Source organism: Siphateles boraxobius, unplaced genomic scaffold, assembly GCF_051911475.1.
Source record: "Siphateles boraxobius isolate OS27281-9 unplaced genomic scaffold, OSU_SipBor_1 25, whole genome shotgun sequence".
Lineage (NCBI taxonomy): Eukaryota > Metazoa > Chordata > Actinopteri > Cypriniformes > Leuciscidae > Siphateles > Siphateles boraxobius.
The window spans coordinates 14,361,656-14,381,294 of NW_027508866.1; the positions used below are offsets into that span (position 1 = coordinate 14,361,656).

At 39.2% G+C, this 19,639-nt stretch overlaps 2 protein-coding genes across 6 annotated transcripts; one reads left to right on the top strand and one right to left on the bottom strand.

Annotated features, from left to right (window-relative positions):
* Nucleotides 1–209: 209 nt before the first annotated feature.
* gigyf1b (GRB10 interacting GYF protein 1b) lies at nt 210–15,587 on the bottom strand. 5 transcript variants are annotated; one of them, XM_077242816.1, is made up of 26 exons: nt 15,310–15,587; nt 13,610–14,061; nt 13,427–13,490; nt 12,647–12,776; nt 12,411–12,506; nt 12,158–12,272; nt 10,604–10,706; nt 10,226–10,419; nt 9,919–10,136; nt 9,694–9,799; nt 9,356–9,511; nt 9,129–9,253; nt 8,821–9,052; nt 8,566–8,732; nt 7,403–7,500; nt 7,221–7,318; nt 7,056–7,129; nt 5,224–5,358; nt 4,934–5,134; nt 4,483–4,664; nt 4,234–4,391; nt 3,977–4,140; nt 3,853–3,897; nt 3,601–3,712; nt 860–3,243; nt 210–784 (listed from the first exon to the last, which is right to left on the bottom strand). In XM_077242816.1, the coding sequence occupies exons 3-25, from the start codon at nt 13,459–13,461 to the stop codon at nt 3,194–3,196; spliced, it is 2,994 nt and encodes a 997-aa protein (XP_077098931.1). In that variant the 5' UTR covers nt 13,462–13,490; nt 13,610–14,061; nt 15,310–15,587; the 3' UTR covers nt 210–784; nt 860–3,193. The 5 variants fall into 5 exon arrangements, with proteins under 5 accessions (XP_077098931.1, XP_077098930.1, XP_077098932.1 ...); XM_077242815.1 differs by having other exon boundaries at nt 4,934–5,137; XM_077242817.1 differs by having other exon boundaries at nt 4,934–5,137; nt 12,197–12,272; nt 15,310–15,578.
* A 617-nt stretch (nt 15,588–16,204) lies between these two features.
* Nucleotides 16,205–19,229, top strand: LOC143749537 (endonuclease domain-containing 1 protein). Its single transcript, XM_077242002.1, has 2 exons — nt 16,205–16,614; nt 17,388–19,229. Exons 1-2 carry the CDS (start codon nt 16,297–16,299, stop codon nt 17,982–17,984), a joined length of 915 nt encoding a protein of 304 aa, XP_077098117.1. The 5' UTR covers nt 16,205–16,296; the 3' UTR covers nt 17,985–19,229.
* The last annotated feature ends 410 nt before the right edge of the window (nt 19,230–19,639 follow it).

A 19,639-nucleotide genomic window follows, 5' to 3' on the forward strand; every position in this document is an offset into this window, starting at 1 on the left:
CAAAATAATGACAAAAAAGTTTAATATTTTATTTTATTTTCATTTTAACATATTTTGATCTTTTCAAAGAAAAACTAACCCCATTCTGTACGTACCCACCAAATTTAAAACTCAAAAAATGTTCAATACTGAACTGATAGAGGAGGGCAAACTACCTCTTTTTTAACTTTTACAATTCCTTTTAATTTTTTATTCAGTATGTACCAATGTTCATCATCAACCTTTATCCATACATGTCAATAGTTGCAGTTAATTACTTGAACATTAGCATACCAACAATACATAGAAACACTGTGGAAACATCCCACAGCCTGGTATGAGTAAAGTCAATGTAGGGGAAACATCCTCAGCCAGGCTCCGACTTCTTTAGATGACTGAGTGGTGTAGATATAGCCTGTGCTGTTTTTCTAATAAGCGTTACATTGTCAACCAGGGAAGTTCTATTTTGTACAATTAAGGCATGTGAAACACCCAAAATGATGGACAGAACTCAAACCAGGACCTAAATCATTTACATTATTTACAGGGCATCCAGTCCTCATCTCACTCGCGAGCAAGACGGGAGAATGTAAGAGTGTCTTTCTACAAGTCTCTCCACACGCATGTACACACCTAGTCTGTCTGTGGTTCCCATTTTGTGTCACTGTCGTCTTGAAAGAGAGGAAGCGAAAAACAAGAGAAGAGAAAGAGTGGTGGTCTCTTGCTTAATCCAGTTTGACGACATCCGAAGATATATACTGGTGCGTGTGACGGTCCAAGCAGGGTTACGTCCATCCTTGAAGAACTGAAAAACAAAAAACGATTAAATCACAAGCACAATGAGTAAAATAGTTCTCAATCTCGGGCTTTCGCATCTCACCTGCTTCACTACATTACGGTTGTTTCAACTTGCATCCATGAACTCCTTTCATGTCAACAATTGCTGTAATAGTCTCAATTTCTCATTATATAACAGACAATCATAAGTCTGTGTCCTTGAGATTTAGTTCAAGTGAAGAAACGAGGAGAGTTTGCTTCAGTCCGTCTCCTACTCTCCAAACATTCATCACATCTAGACTCCTCAACCCTCAGCAGGGAAGGGAGTTTTTGAAGAAATGATTGATAGACGTGAGAATCTGCGGTTTCTCCGCACAGTAATCTTCTCAAAAGGCATAAAGGGTTTTTAAAATCAAACATTCAAAATGAACACTTTTTTTTCAAATGCTATAGGACTTTCCTTCATTTGATAGTGTTGCAAGAGAGCAGTGGGGATTGCAGCTCAAAGGATGCAGAAAACTCCATCCCTTTGGTGTGGATGAAATACATCCACACGTATTCCCTCTGTCCCTCTTTGTGTAGCACTAAATGCAGCTGGTTGCCACTCCTTTCCACACTCCAGGATGGCGTTCGAGTTAGTGCTGATATCCTCTCCGTGCTTGTTTTTAGTCTTTGTCTTTTTTTACAAAAATATATTCCAGTCAGAATAAAGAGTGAAACACGTTTAAAGCAGGAATCTTTTCTTTTCTACAGATCAAGTACCACGTCCTCCGTTCTGATCCTCAGTCTTTTCCTACTCCGGTGAATAAACATTTGATGCAAAACATCACATATTTCAATCCCAAAACCAATGTATCGGGGGAAGGGGGGGAATAGATGTCTTTCAAAGAACAAAAATGACTGCTACACATTGCGGATCCTTGGCTCTCAATGACCCTGTATCAAGAGCGCAAGTAACAAGATGGAAAAACAACAGTTCCATCAAGATGTGGGGAGACAAACTCAATCTCCGGGTGACGTAAAAGTTCTGGAAGAGCACCAGCCGGAGACCGTAAGCTCAGTACAGGCCATGCGCTTCCCAGAATCTGACCTCCGATAACAGGCATATTCCGAATGGTGAGGCGGGTCCCATTTTGTTCGAGACACTCAAGCCTTGTTGTTAGCCATACTGTTATACATAGTTTGTTTTGGAATACATTCATTCATAATACAACATCCTCATGAGGCAAATAAAAAATAAACTAACAAATAAAAACATTATTCAAAAATACAAGGTAGCAGCCTAGAAAGTGCTCCAACTGATAAAGTTCGAATACTTTGTATAGAACAATAAAAAAATAATTCATTCATCCTTTTTCAACAGCAACGCAAAAGTAACAACTGACATACAGGATCACAGCGCCCTCATGACCGTCTCAAAACACCAGCCAACAGAATCCACACACGCACACTTTCTGGACAGAAGGCAATAGTTCACATCGTGGACAGAGAATGAGTGATAGGGGAAGAGATGTAATGTAAGTGTAGTTTGTGGACAGACAACAGAGGAGCTACATTTATACACAAAACAAACCCCGGTTGCCCTCTTAGAACAGAGCCAAACGGGCCAAACAGCACCTCAGTCACGCTTTGAAACACTGGAGGGTAAAAACGCAATGCTTGACTGTCCTATCGGTCTCTTTAAGAGCCTATGTACAAAAAAGCACAAACAACTTCTGCCCATTCTCACACACACACACACACTTTAACACACATGCTCAATGAAATACAAAAATTGCGTTGAACAAAATAAAAGCATGGCATTTGTTTTATACAGGTTGGTAAGCAATAAAATTTGTGCAGACTTCATCTCTTACGCACACAAAAATCCTCATAACCTATCCTAAGTTTTTTTTTAAATCTTTTTCTATTTTTGTTAAACAAGTGCAAATCTTCAAGTTTTCAAAATTCATATTTCTATAGCTTTACCAAGAACATAAAAAAATACAACAGTGTTTGTCTGTTAGGAGAGACGCTCGACTCGAATCTCCCCTAAGAACGTTTCTCAACCTCCGTGTTCGATACGGCGGAAACCACTCTGTTCCTACCTCCTGTATATGTACTCAAACAAATATTCTACACATAATATATGCAACAATATATTCACACATTTTGCATCGTAAAAAAAGGACAAAACTCCATTTCAAATATGAAAACATTAAAGTGCAATGGTTTAGGTAAGGTGCTTTACTGAAGGGAGGCGGAAGAACTCTTCACACGAACCTCCCAACAACCTCCTTCTGCTCCTCTCACAGTGCAGAGTGAGAGAAGGAGGGAGAAAGAGAGAGGAGGCGTGGACAAATATTGCCCCACCTCTTCCCTCACTGAGCAGTGCACATTCCTCTGCTGATTTGCTCCAGGTTTAAGGCCTCAGGTAAACTCAAGTAGACGGGTTGGGTCAGTAATCCTCCACCTGCTCCAGCTCACCTCCCCCCAGGAATGAGTAGCCTGCGGAGGCGGGAAACAAGAGAACAGAGGTTGAAAGGTCTGAGGGTTGATTTTCTACAAGAAATGTCCCATCTGGGAATATCCTAATAACTAATTCATAAAAAATTCCTTGAACTTTTTTCCCCTTGAAGCAGGGTAGAAAACGCTTTTCAGTAAGCATATCAGTAAACAGATCCTCCTCTCTAGATGAGGATCTCACTATGACCCAGACAGCAAGAATTTGACTCGGAGCCAAAGCACAGATTAAAACAACAGTAGTTGCAAGGGTTATTCTAAGTAATGTATGCATGCTGACGGGTAAAACTGAATGCAACCCAGCAGGGGTGCGTGATCGTTTATGAAAGCTTGCACACTAACCGAGGATACTGGGGTCAGTGTGGAGCATCATGCTGGGCTTTTTCTTCGCTTTTCCTCCCTGAGTGTCAAACACACTGCTGCCCTTACTCGTGTGAGCTGCCTGGAACATTGACTGAGGAGAAAAAACAGAAGACTTCAAAATACAACAATAGACACGCAAAGGGGCAAGTGATGCATACAGATGTATGAACATTATTACTGATATCATGATATCGAAAATAATTGAATGGCATGTCTGTTTAAAAATTCTACCTGCAGGGGGAAGTTCATGTTCAATCCAGAGACTTCCTTGGAGAGCTGTGGAAAATTTCAGTACATTAAGACTATTGCATGCATTAAAAGACGACGCACAAAAGACAAATTGATATTTAGAAACCTGCTGCTGTTGTCTCTGGTGGTTTGCTTTCTGTTTGGCACGGCGTTCCAGGAACTGCTTGGCAAACTCTTTGGCTTCAATGGTATCGCCCAGATAAATGCGGATAAAGTCATTAACTTCATATGGAGACTCTACTTCCTTCAGATATGCCACAATGGTGGGCACTACAGAGAGAAATAGAAGTATAAGAATGCTAATTTCAGTTCCTCTTGGAGTAGAGAGCAGGAAGAGAAGTAAACAACAACTGTGACAGTTACCATCTAGTGACGAGGAGTTATTTGCAGAACTGTTAAGAGCATGAAGCATCTGTTCACACCAAGTGGTGAAACCGTCCTGAGGTTTCATCCCTTGAAGAAGCTTCAGAAGCCTGTCCTCGTCATCAGTACGCTTACGCCGATTCAGCAAGTACTGATCACTGAGAACACGGACACATTTGAGGTGAACACTGAGTGTAAAAACATTTGTTTAAATGGAGAGGTAAATTGTGTAAGTGCAAATTTGTGTACCTCAGAGAGGGACTGCTGCGGCTGTTCTTCAGGCCAATGTTGCGATGGCTGGCCTGGTTCTTCATGGCCTCGTCCCACATGCCCATAGCAGGGTTTCCGCCTCTGATCTTCCCTTCCATACTAGATCCTGACCACATCCCAGCTGGCCCATCACTCCACTGACCCATTGTCAAACCTCCATGCTGATTGAAACACACATGAAGAGTTAAAGCAGAAGAAACAATTTACTTCTAACGGCAAGTCAATAATTAACTAAAACGGCAACTAATACAAGGAAGACCTCTTAAAACATTCCCAAATTAAAATGTTCAGATTACACATGAATTTCATCCTTCAGGAGCACTTTACAAAAAAACGAAACACCCCAAAACTATTTCCCAGCCATTCAGATTAAACCATCCAGATTTTAAACCAATTTCAACTGCTCATGTGAATGTCAATATGTTTTTACCCTTTGCTGCTGCTGTGCTCTCTGCTGCTGCTGTTTGAGAAGCCTCTCTGCCTCCAGCTCCAGGAGTCCCATGCTCTTTCCTGAAGCTTTGCCCAGAGAGAGAGCTCCTGCCTGGTTTCCACTCCACCCTGTGCCCCCTGACATGCTCTGCTGCTGGCTCTGTTGCAGGAGCTTCATTATCAACTCCTGCTGCTGACGGCACTGCTGTCAAACACAAACACACAAACGTGTTAGACATTAAACATTTCATAGTGCAACAGTTGTGGCCCAGTGTGTGAGAGGACGCTCACCTGTTTTCGTCTATAAAGATCCTCCTCCTCTCTCCTCTTCTGTTCCTCCTGCAGTCGGCGCTTTTCCTCCCTCCGTTTCCTCTCCTCCTCTTCACGCTTCACCCTGAGTTCAGCTTCACGCCTCTCCTGCTGGATCTAACACATGGGCGGCACATGCTCAATTAACTAAGTGAAGTTTACACATTCAACATGAAATGTGATCACCTAGATTATACAACGACAGTGAATAGACTACATTATTTTTGTCTTATTCAAATATAGATGTGTGATGCGCGTACAGATCTGCTTTTGTTTTACCTTTCAAGACCTGTGAAATGGTATATGAGGATGCTAATATTGTAATAATAACCCTAGCCTAACTGTTAAAATCAATTTTATTAATACGTGTATGCACATATTGTACAACATCAAAGGTGCAGATGTTAAGGTTATAATGTTGCGTGTCAATTTACAACTGGTAAAATATAAAATGAAACATTTTATAATGTTTTACAATACATGTAAGAGACGTATTTGTTACAATAATTGGTAAATTAATAAACACATTTTTACTTTTTTGTCTTTTAAATTAACTTCAGTATTGTTTTGACAAATAATAGACTAGGAGAAATCAGTAGTTGTGCAACCCCTGGTGTACAGTGCATTTTACATAAATGGCATCATCAGCATAGTACACACATACTGTACTGTACCTCAAAACACATAGTCGTAAACAGTCGGGGAAGAAAAAAAAAAAAAGGACGATATGGAGACTACTGGCGATGCCTGCATTGGTGAGCGCATTGGTAAGTCACTGTTTACAAGGTTACATGGGTCAAAACCAACAATAACTTATTGCATTTTGGCAGGGCCTGTAAAAATTGGAACCGGTCTGACTGGGCCAATAGAAAAAATCCTTAGCATTAAGCCCTGATATATTAAAGTTAGTGGTCGACCGATATATTGGCATTTTTGAAATATCGGCATCGGCCGATAAGTTTTTCTGATTGGTCGATGTGTTGAGGCGGGACTTTTATGAACACCAGCGCCTGATCACACAGCGCTCACTCACATTCTCTGTCTTCATTAGTTTATGATGTCTGTCAGTGATATCTAATACTTGGTTAGACAGAACTGGTAAACAAAGAAAGTAAAAGGTATGCGAAAAAGTAAAGCGTTTGATTTTATATTATTTGTGACAGAAAAGGCAAACAATCAGGCTAAAATACTTTCGCATTTACCGTCAACGTTCGCGCATCTAAATCATTTAAACAAATCTCTGAATATCTAATAAATATTTAATTTCAAAAACTTTGCAGATTTAATCGAATCCCGCTGTGATACTGTGTGAAGTGTGCATTTGTAATCAGTAGCAGTACTAATATCGGTGATACTAGCCTTCATTCATAAGATGCCATTAAACAAATATTTAAAATATACTGTGTTGTTTCTACATTAGTTTGGAGATTAAATGTAAAATTATTACAATATAAAAATATATTAAAAACTTTAATGTTAGGAGCGATTAATCCCAATTAATTACAGTAAAATGTGCGATTTTCACTGGGTGCGATTCTTTGTTTTTTTTATCGATTAACAGCACTAGTACAAAGATATTTTATCAGTCATAACTTGTGTAGATAAACAGCACAGACAATGGACAAGGTCCAGTACAAGTGCTCGTTTCTTCTCATTTGCAAAGCGTTCAAGTCAAAACTGAAGTAATACTTTGGGCTTTAGTCACCATTGAACCCTTGATCAAGACACAACCAGTAAACTTTAGCAGGACTCACGCCTTAACTCTAGAACATGTTGAATGGCAATTTAATTTGAAGATTAGATAAGTTGCCTACTTTCTGCAAATGTTCAAGAGTTGGACCCTGAGTGGAGTTACTCATGGTTAAGTCCCACAGACTGGTCTCGCCACCTAAAAAAAAAACAGAAAAGCCAATGGTGTGAAAAATAAGACTTCACAAAATAAAGTGTCTATTACAAAGCATCAGTGCAGCTGGTAATACCTGACTGCTGAGAGACTGAGGTAGGCATGTCCCACAAGGGCCCGGTGTCTGGCACTGACATGGACCTGTTCATCGCAGGCATCCCAGTCTCCCCACACCTGAGAAACAAACCCATCACTCACAAACCCAAAACACATGTAAATACCTAGTCGGCTGATTCATTAATCGCAAGGGGTTGATACCTGTTTATGTGCTGAAATCTCATCTGAAGTTGTTGGTACAGGGCTGCAGTGGCAGCTTGTTCTAATTGTTTCTTTAACAGCTCCTGGTCCATGTTCCCCTAAAGCAACAGAAAAAAAAGACTAAAATGTTGTACTTCAATAGGATATGGGAACAGGAAGGAACCTTGAGATTTGAACCGAAATTGGGTTGCCCATAATGCTACTACGATATGTCGGAGCACTGCCCTCAAGGTTACAGCACCAAATACTACTTCAATATTTTATAAAAGCAATAAGCAACCTAAGGCTGTGCTTGATTTCACCGTGATTAAGGCTTTAAGAACAGTCCTTAACCCTGTAAAGCTTACTATATCATAACTAATATACACATTTCTATGGCAACAAATGATCAAATATTACATTTTTAGCAAGTAAAAAGACTTTTAGTATTATTTTAAAAATATCCACTTTTAGGTTGTGGTACACGTATTTTTGTTTTGAAATCTTTTATCGATTTTTATAAAGTAAATGTAAGAGTAAAATTAATATTGTTAGTAATATTTCAAGATGGACATTTACCAGAGTGAAGCAACTCAGGTCTACTTGATTATCCATTCATTCATTATTTTTTATAGAAAGATTCTGTTAAAATGTGAGTATTAAGGAACATTTTATCTCAATCATCAATATATTGCATTGCATCATTTGTTTCACTTCCCACAATGATATTTATATGTAGTCTGTTATACTGTTATAAAGATCTCATTGATATACATTACAAGCTATCAGAATTTCATCTTGCGTTTTGGCCATATAAATATCAGCAACTGCACCAATTTGCAGATTTTTGCTCAGTTTGGGCCTCTGACTAAAACTGATGTTATTTTTTTCTCCTAGAGTATGAGCTCCATATTCTCCTATACCATACTAAATGAGCATAAAAGCCTGATGTATCAAATAGCATACCCAACAAAAAAGCATGCTAATTCTTTTCTTAAGATTTTGTCTAAAGGTTCAAAAAACAGTTTAAAAAAAGAAAAGAAAATTCAGACTACTATTTCATATTTTAGCATTACAGGGTTAAAAATGATAAAATCTTTGTAACACAAAGCCCTGAGTGGCTTATTGCTAATACATGGCACAAAGTTTCATGAAACTTTCTTGAATAATTCACTGTTCCTCACCAGAAGCGGAGGAGGGGAGGGGCCAGGAGAGAAAGGCACACGTCCCCACATCTTGATAACTTCGCCCAAGGGCTGAAATCCCTCATCACAGCCACGTTTGACTAGCAGGTTCATGGCGAAATACCCCGCTTGAAACCACTCACACATCTCCACTGTAGTGAATGGACCTGAAAGAGAGACAACGAAGAGAGCTCAACATTTTAAGCTGTAATAAAAACCTCCACTTATGATCATTGATGTGGTAGTGAGCATTACCTTGAATCTCCCCTTGAGGGTCTTTGTAGAACCACTTCATTGCGGATTCGTGGGAAAGGGGCAGAGCGCTAGCGGAGTGCGGGAGAGTGTGTGGGGTTGAGTGAGAGTGTGTGTGGGAATTCGGGTGATTGTGAGTGTGTGCCACGTTGATGTGGCTTTCCTGAAGAGCTTGAGTGAAACATTCCTCTTCAAGGGACGTGTCTTGCAGAGACGCCACCATCTTCTCAGCCTCCTTTAAAAGACAGATCTTTTTTTACTTTACGCTTCTATCGTAAGACTTTAGAGCAACAAAAATAAGCAACACTGACCTGCTGAAGGTGCTTCATGCCATCTTCCTCCTCGGTGTCTCCCCCAACTGTTGGACGATCAGTACCAGTGGTTGAGGGAGAAGAGGAGCTCTGCATCTGAGGTGTGGTGCCAACTAAAGCTACATCTATAAGAACAAACACAGTCTTAGTGTGTTACATTGCAAGTTCTTGATACAAAAAGGAAAAAGTAGGAAAAAAAAGTCAAAGCAAAAGAAAGGAAAGTGTACCTTTAGCTGGCTGGGGTGCAGGTTTGAAGGGAGGAGGGGCTATGGGTTTAGGAGTCTCTTGCTCTGAAGGGTGCACAGGAGCAGACACAGCATGAGGAGGAGATGATGATGACTTCCTGTCTCCATCCCACACAGCTGTTGCCTCACACTCTTCTGCTAAAATAAGAGACAAATTTAAAAAACAGTTTTAAAAAAAAGGGAGAAATGGAAGACGCTACTGGTTTAATGCTAATCTTGGTCAGATGATGCAGAATAGAGGGCAACATCCAATTTCTGTGAAATATGCTAGATACTGGATCAAATCAAATGAGCTTCTGAAATACTATGAATTTTCTTACGTTTATCAGCAGGGCTGTCCGTCTTCTCCTGACTATTCTCCTCTTCCTCCTCCAGAGCCTCAAATTCCAGTTCCTGGTCTTCAGGGATTGCATCTCTGGAACTTTTCTGAAGGGTCACACGAACCTCATTTAATCCATTTTGCACTTACTTAACAGTCAAGAATGCATTTTAACTTTAATTTAACAAAATAGTATTTGAAGTGTCGCCCTGAATCACAAACAAACCTTGATGCCAATGAAGGCCCCGGAAGAATCAAAGGTTCCCATCTCCCCCTCTTCTTCATCAGTGCACCACTCAGGCAGGCCATCTCGATCGTCCTCTCCTCCCTCACTTCCAGCCCTCCTCCGTCCACCATCTCCATCTCGGAAGTCAAAGTCAAACTTCCTACGACGGCCGTCCCCACTGGCATGATCCCGCCAACCTGCGGAACGAGGACCTCCGTCTAGATGAGAGATAAGACAAGTTTAAACAAAGAAATAAGAGAATTCAAATAAATATATTAAAAAAGGAAAAATCAACAAATGAATGTACCTTCACGACGACATCCGGCAATCCTCCAGCTTCCCCCAGGTTCTGTCCCATCATCTTCCTCCGCCTCCTCTCTGAGCGTCCGCCAGTTATCGCTATCTGAGCGTGTATAGTCTTTCCTGCTTACTGCTCCGCCCTCCTCAAATCCACCACGCCCACCTTCACGCCTCAAGGGCTTCTCAAAGCGCCGCTCGCCTCTAAAACAGCATATATTATATTAATGATCAGCACAAAACAACATCTCACACTTATTCTACATTCAGCATCAAAGTCTTGATGGATTTAAGTTACACAAATGCATGTTATAAACATTTTGATATTCAGATAGATATGTGCACTGTATATTTCACTTACAGATGTAGAAATGACGGTAAAACCCACCTGTCATCCCAGCTCTGGCTGCGGTGCATCTCTCGTCCTCGGCCAAAACCAACCTCTTCATCCACAATTCTTTGGTAGAATCCACCTTCTCCTCTGCCTCTCCCTACAGAAAAACAAAAGATTATTAATAAGTATTTTTAAATAGTTGTCTATTAACAATATAAATAAAAAACTAAAAAAATTAAATTATATATATACATATATATATACACACACACTCACACTGAACAAAATTATAAACGCAACACTTTTGTTTTTGCCCCCATTTTCATGAGCTGAACTCAAAGATCTAAGACTTTTTCTTTGTACACAAAAACCCTATTTCTCTCAAATATTGTTCACAAATCTGTCTAAAACTGTGTTAGTGAGCACTTCTCCTTTGCCGAGATAATCCATCCACCTCACAGGAGAGACATATCAAGATGCTGATTAGAAAGCATGATTATTGCACAGGTGTGCTTTACGCTGGCCACAATAACAGGCCACTCTAAAATGTGCAGTTTTATCACACAGCACAATGCCACAGATGTCGCAAGTTTTGAGGGAGCGTGCAATTGGCATGCTGACTGCAGGAATGTCCACCAGAGCTGTTGCCCGTGAATTGAATGTTCATTTCTCTACCATAAGCCGTCTACAAAAGCGTTTCAGAGAATTTGGCAGTACATATAACCGGCCTCACAACAGCAGACCTCGTGTAACCACACCAGCCCAGGACCTCCACATCCAGCATCTCCACCTCCAAGATCATCTGAGACCAGCCACCCGGACAGCTGCTGCAACAATCGGTTTGCATAACCAAAGAATTTCTGCACAAACTGTCGGAAACCGTCTCAGAGAAGCTCATCTGCACGCTCGTCGTCCTCATCGGGGTCTCGACCTGACTGCAGTTCGTCGTCGTAACCGACTTGATTGGGCAAATGCTCACATTCGATGGCGTCTGGCACTTCGGAGAGGTGTTCTCTTCACGGATGAATCCCGGCCTAAGGCACACCTGTGCAATAATCATGCCATGTAATCAGCATCTTGATATGCCACATCTGTGAGGTGGATGGATTATCTCGGCAAAGGAGAAGTGCTCACTAACACAGATTTAGACAGATTTGTGAACAATATTTGAGAGAAATAGGGTTTTTGTGTACACAGAATAAGTCTTAGATCTTTGAGTTCAGCTCATGAAAAATGGGGGCAAAAACAAAAGTGTTGCGTTTATAATTTTGTTCAGTGTGCATATAATTACATATTATATAATACATTTCTTGGGAAGAGGTGGAATGTGACCTTGACATTTCTTTGTAATTATAAAAAATTAAAAGAATATGAAGAAACTTATGTAGCTGGAAAGATGATCTTCATTGTAGTCACACATAGACACACACACAAAAAAAAATCTTATTAATTTTACACTCATGTCCATACAGAAATGATTTAATAAAGAAATCATGTAATTTCTGCACTTGGAAAAACAATGACCATTTTCAAAGTTTTTCTGAGCACGCACCACTTCAGCTAACCAGATAGTCCTGTTCCAAACTCACACCAATGGTCACAACCCACCTCGACCTCCTCGAGTGCTTCCACGCCCTCTAGCTACACCTGTTGGTACAGCGCCGCCTCCTTTACCCATAAGCCTTAGCACAGCCACACTGTTCACAGACATGGAGAAGTTTCTCTGAAAGGTGAAAGAAACTCAATCAAAAAGATGACTGATATATTTACAACGAACAATATTATTCATGTTATCCAAAGAAATTAGATTCTTGCGACAATTACAAGATGCATGAGTTAAGGCAGAGAAGTGAAGACTCACCTGTTCCTCCTCAGTCAGTGGAACCAAGGCCAACGGTTGCTGAGGCTCATCCTGCAGGATAGCAGCAAACTCCTTATCCTGCATGTCCTCAGGGATCTTAACACACAAACCAAATCTCAGTTATGTAATGGACAAACACTTATTGACTACTATAAAGAAAAAAACCTTGAGTTATAGAGGTGGCCAGTGCAGTTTAATTGATTTGACTTTTACTGCAGGTGGCTTGAGTCCCTCACCTTGTTATCTTTGACATAAAGTGCTAACATCTCCTCGCGGCCATAGCGGTAGTCGGCCAACTTGGACTTTGGCATTGCAGGGGAAGGGGGAGGGGACGTCACACTCCCCCCTCTTGATAGTGCACGCAGCCTGAAGAAAGCAGACACAGTCGTGACTATCTATTTCCATCACCCATTTAAACAAATGATTATTCTGGATTCAATATTGTAAATAAGCAGAAAACGAGAGGAGAGATTCATCTTTTTTATTTATTTTTAATCAAAATTAAGTGTTACATTTTCTTTTAAATCACAAATTGGTTTACTCAAAGGGGAAACATCTGTTTCCACCTGCTGACACTTATGGAGGAAGCCAGTTTTTTTTTCCCATCTACAATAGAATGTGGCAGTTCATAAATTTACAGCACATTATAGGCTACAAATAAGAAAATCAGATTATCCAGCACATTTTTTAAAAGTGTTCAACAGGGTAAAACAATTGTGACGGGGTAAACAATTGTAACTTCATGTACCTCAGTCATGTTTCTAGATGTGCTGCATTAGTTAGAAGTTGGAACAGATCAATGGAAGAAAAAGTGTGTTCCTCAAACATACTGCCAAAAAGTAACAATCTTTATCTCTCAATCATCAAAGTGCAAAAAAAAAGTACATGCGTATGAAGTGCAAAAACACTCTGCAAGTGCCAAAAGCAGGTAAACATTAGTTTTGGGCGAGTTTCTGGCCAAAGGGTTGGTGATAACTGAAAAAGTTATAGGCTACAATCTGACATGGATATCTTACCATTCTGGACCGAAGTTAAGCGTCTCAGCAGTCATATTCTATGTGTCCAGAGGGCTCAAGGGTTCTGTTATTAATTGACAAAACAAAACACTGAGGTTTGTGAGTCAATCAGCATCACACATCGAAATAGAAGACGCCATTAATATAAAACAAGCACGTCATTGGGGAGGGCGGAGTGCTTACCTCGTCCAAAGAACAGGACTGTAAAGGACCAGGATAAATGGGGGGACAGGAATGCTGTGGTTCTGTGTGCTGAGGTGGACTTGGTAATTCTAAACTCTGTATTAATATTATAATAGCTGCCAGTTTTAGGTTGATAAAGGCTGATGAATATCTAGCCAGATATAAGAGCTCCAAAAGATGGCACACCACCCTAATGTGCCAATAACTTCAGATCTTTAAAAAAAAGATCCAGCAAATTGAAAACACGTCAGAGAGAAAAAACACACTATGATTAAGAATTTGTGGCAGCATAAACAACAGCAACTGCTGTTGGAAAAAAATGTTCAGGGCAGTTTGTAATGCCGTAACAAACTATTGCTGGGTAACTCTCCTCTCTAATCTTGATCTCTTTTATTTATATTTTTGTGAATTATTTTTACATAGGCAAGCCTTCAGCTCCCAACTTCTCACACCTGCAGAGAGAAAAAAAAAATACAGAGTAAACCTCACCACTTAAAGTGCAAATATAAATCATGAAATGCAAGTGACATGCTGTCTTAAAAAGACAGAATCAGGAGGATAGTTCTATTCAAATTATCAAATTAACTTTTCAGTGTTTTCAAGCAATGGTAACGTTCATTCACTTCCAAGCAGTGAACTGTTGTACATCATATAAAACCACTTTCAATAACATTTTTGCAATCGTTATGCATAAAGTTTGTATGTTATATATACATAAATATATCATTCATTTTTGCTTTTAACCACCAAATCCCAGATTTTTCACAGCTGAATGTGCGCAAATAAAAAAACAAGGGTGAAAAACTATCAAAAACCCTCATTTTGTTTCTCAAAAATACCTGCTAGTAGCAAAAAAAGTCACAATTTAGATAATATTTTACTGACAGGCTATTTTGTTAGCAATGACATATAAATGCATATTTTCCTTTTACTTTGTTTATGACAACAATAAAATCTACAATTTTAGAATGTGTATCAAAAAGCTCACAAATGTGACCACAAGTATTGATACCCTGACTGAATTTAAACGTTAGTAGTAGACACCATAAATATTATATGCACCAACTACGGTAGTTTTAGTTGCATTATACATGTTTAATGGAAATATATCATGCATACATTAAAGAAGAGCAACAGGAATGAAAAAGCTCTGGTCATGAAACTATTTTTAGACAAAACGTGTCAAAAATGTGCACATAAAATCAAGTCAGCCTGCACATTCACTAGAGCTGAAAACAGTAACTTTTACAGGTGGGATTTAATTAATTAAATAATATTTTTATAAGCCAAAAGGGGGACTGATGCAGCTCAACATCCACAAACTTTCTAAACTACAATCATAACTCCAGAAGCAACAGTCCCAGCTCAATGTAGCGCTGTTATGCAACACGGTTGAGCATGAGAGACACTTTCTAGTGAAGGTTAAGAAGTAATCTAATTATAATCAGTGAAATAAGTCTGAGAGTTTTTAATAAGACCAAGGGAAGGAACCGCGGCGGAAAAGTCTGAAATATGCTCGCGTTGCGCCCTCGCTGCAGGCCTTCACTAACTCCACTCTCCACTACGAGTCCTTGAGCCATCTGATACTGTGCGATTAGCTCGAACCACATAGATGTGCGATTACCATTCAAATGTGATTTTACCAACCAATGCACAAAGCACGCTACCCACTGAGAAGTAGAAAAGGATTTAGCACCCACCTTTTCTGCGAGCCTGCTGGCCAGCTAGGCTAAACTAGCCAGCCACTGTTTTCTCCGGAGTTGGATCTTCTTTAAAGAACTCACTCCTTTTGCACGTTCGTGCTTTGCAGTAACCGGTGGTTTGAACTGGTATGTCTCTGTTTTGATCACTTGGCTTGTATGAGTTTCGATGTTTAATTGAATATATTTTTTCCCGTATCTGCAACGGTCGCAATGAGTTTTTCTGTCTCGCTCGGTCGTCTTGTTGTTTGTGTTTTACAAAAATGGCTGTTGGACATGAACCACATGAGAAATTCATCCAATGAACCGCGAAGTTCTTCTTCCTCTTTTTTGGTTGACAGCGGGTAGAAAACTACAACAGCGCATTACTGCCATCCACTGGCAGCGGGCTGCACAATCACTGGATTGAAATATGTTCTTTTTTGTTGTTGTTTTGTTTTATAATTATTATTATTATATTTTAATCATTAATACTATTATTATTTTTGTCATGGCTTTTTCTGTATGTTGCTGTACAACATTAGAGAACAAGTGCATGAAGGACCACACGTGTCATGGAAATAGTTAATAAAGCATTTAATTAATGAATAACCAATTGCACAATAAAAATAGGCATTAATACATTTGCTTACCCATTAATTAATGCAATAAATTAAAATTAATTCATTAATTTATTAAAATAAACATTGCAAGATTTTTAATTGGATGACGTTTTTTTAGTGACGATCAAATTTAAATTTAAGCCGTCTTTATTTGTGAGATCTTTATTTTTTTTATACCTTATATTTTATATATTATATTTCTGCGTAAAAATATTTCAGATATATCTTATTTTCCATAGCCTTTTTAACGCTGGTGAAAACGTGCAACTGCATGAATGGGGGCGTTAGATGAGGTGAGTGGCGAGCAGTTATTTGACTATCATTGCAGTATGAAAAATAAGCACGCCGGGACACCTTCTAAGGAGTTATTCAAAGGAGATTTCTAATGAGAGCGGTGTTTCATTTCAATGTAATGGATCACCGGACTGTTTTGCGGGTGTTTCTCTACTTTCTGCTAGTGACTGTGCGCTCAGAAGTGCAGAAAGATTTTTCAGAAGAATGCCGTGAATTTATGTATATGGGCACCCCCCCACGGGGTCTGGAGAACCGGTCACTTAAAAAGATCTGTCAGCGTTACAACGGTAAGCCTCGGTATGTCAGTCTGTACGATGTGGTGGATCACATCCCGGTGTATTCTGCATACACTTTCAAACGCTCCGACGGCTTCAAGAAGGTTGACGTTCCTTGGATGTACGAGCCTCAGGTAATAAACAGTTTGGGGAAGTTAAACTTTGGTAAAGTTTTAAATTATCACTGGAATCAATAGCTGTGTCTCGATGCATAATAGGCACTATGTAGATTTTGAGTAATTCTCTTCAAGACCCTGCTGAGGAAAAAAAAAACACACACACAAACACAAACCAGTTTAAACTGGTTCTTCTAGTCTTATGGTCTGATGGCTGGTTTTAGACTAGCTTTGGACACTATTCTGGTGGTCAGATTGCTAAACAACTAAATCAATTGAACACCATCTTATGCCGGGCGTACACCAAAGGATTTTCACAGTCCCAGACTAAAGACCGGCAGTCTTTAGGAATCTTACTGGAGTCTCGGCGCGCTCCCGTCGTCTCGATCGTTAAATGTGAGGTGATAATCTGCAGTCGGCGACCCGATTTATGCCAGTCTTTCTCTAGTCTTTCATATCAAACATGTTTGATATTATTGCAAGTCTTTAGTCTGAGACTAAAAACTGTGAACCCAAGTCTTTAGACGTGAGCTGATAATCTTATAAAGTCTTTTCTAAATCTTTTCAAAGTCTTTAGGTGTACAGAAAGCATAAGACTGGTTTAAGCTGTCTGCTTAGGGTAATTTGCTGGTCTAATGGTCTCCCAACTTGACTAGATGAAAAGTGCCAAACAATCTTAGTCTGATTGTGGATATTTTTTCAAATGGTAAATATTTGATGCACCTGCTATTTAAATACTGTAATATATTTTTATTTTCTACATGTGTATTCACTTGTTTCTACGCACACAGCTCTCCACAACAGCAGACTCTGGTGAGATGCAGCCATTCCCTCCAAATGTCCACGGCAGTTTTTCAGATGCCCAGGCCATCTTGGAAGACTACTCAAACACTGTCGAGTTCGAGCGAGGTCATTTAAACCCTGATGAGCACCAGGCTCACCCCGATGACAAGGCGGCCACATACACCCTCACCAACGTGGTCCCACAGGTCCGAGAGTTCAACATTGGCCACTGGAAACACCACGAGCACATCATCCGCCGGCGTCTCAACAACTACTGCCGCGGTACGGCATATATAGTCACTGGGGTCACCACATCTGGAAGGATGATCCGTAGACACAACATCGACCGAGTGGCCGTTCCTACCTACCTGTGGTCGGCATACTGCTGCGTAGACTACGATCACAACGCCCCGTTTGATGAACGATCCAAATTCCCGGCCTTCGCATCCCAAGGCCTCAACGAGAAAGGAGGAGCCGAGGTCGTAGAGATGACCGTGCAGCAACTGGAAGATTTTTTGAAGAGGAACACCTTTGTGGACAAGAGGTTTCAGATTTTCTTTGAGAATTGTGAGCCTAACAATGTCATAATGGTTGGCAAGACTTAGGTGCCTTTAAGTTACTTGTCTATCCCGTTGATCCCTAAATTCATAAACAGATTTTCATATCTTTCAGCTGTTAGAGCTGTTCTGTAGAATAAATAGTCTTCAATACACTCTTAAATTTAAAATTCCGATTAGAATTAGAATAAGGGTTTTACAACCTGATGGCACAGAAAAAAATACTTTTTAGGTTCCACAGAAAACATTCTCAGTTCTTTAGAAAATCATTGACACATCTACAGTACTACTAATTATTGTTGTTTTAACTTAAAATTAAGTTATCTGGTTGCCTTAAAATTTGGAGTTCATCGAAATGTTTAATTTGAGTTGATACTATGAAGTAGAAGAAACTATAAATATTATGTCATCTGAACCACATTAATTATCTAAGTTGATTTGACAAAAGATAAAAAGTTGGGATAACAAATTATGAAAATAATATTTGTGTAACATTCAAAAGTTTGGGGTCAGTAAGATTTTTGAATGAAGTCTATTATGTTCAATTATTTGATTAATAATGCAGTAAAAATATTAATATAATTGAAAATAACTGTTTTCTATTTTTATATACTTTTAATTAATGTAATTTATTTCTGTTATTCCTTTGCCACCCAAAGCTGAATTTTCAGCATCATTAGTCCCAGTCTTCCATGTCCTTCAGAAATCATTCTAATATGCTGATTTGAAAAAAAAATAATAATAATAATAAAATGCTGCACAAGATATATTTATTATTATTATCAATGTTGAAAACAATTGTGCTCAGTGATTGGCACTTCTAGCGTTCTTCTAGCGTACTTCTCACATGTTGCCTGTACTCCGACTGCCCACCTGACCCCAAACTTTTGGACGGTAGTGTATGTGCTTTAAAGAACCCAGATATTATTGGATAAATTGGATATAACACTATTTACTTTTCATCCTTTTTTGTTGTTTGTTTGTTTGTTTCATTTGAAGGGTAAAATCTTTATCCATTTCTTTTAGCCTTGACTGGTAGAATGAAGATTTAAGTTTCAGAAACATTTTAAATCTACAAATGAAGAATATTTTTCCATGAGAGGACAGAAAATTTCGATAAAATGAGAGAGATGTAATGACTATAATCATCTGGGGCCTCAGGAGTTTTATTAGGTCCATTAACTTCTTTATGAAACTGCAACAACTTATCTTTTCTCACTTGGTAATCATGTTTATGACAATTTATCTGAATGCTGTAACTCTTCTAAAATAAAAATTGATAACTTAATCTTCTCCCTGTGCTTGCAGTCTGTCAATAACCAATATAAAAAACATGAAACACATGGGTCTACAACATAAAAGGCAGGTCTTCTGGATAAATATTTTCAAAATCAAACAACAAATGAAGCTGATATCAAACTCATATTGCTTGACCAATTTAATATGTACAGTCTACTGATTCTATTCAAAGTAAAAAGTTGCTTCTGTGTGTGCATGCAAGATAAACAATGGTATGAATATGAGATAGCTTGTAAAGTATCAGATAAACAAATAAAAAGAAGGTGAACGGAGCCCCATTTCTTTCTAATCCCTTGTTCACACAGGACACAGACTCCATAAAGACAGGTTTATCACCTCTTCACACTCTACTGAGGACTATTTGTTCTCTCACGATGGGGAATATAGAATAACCTGATTTACAT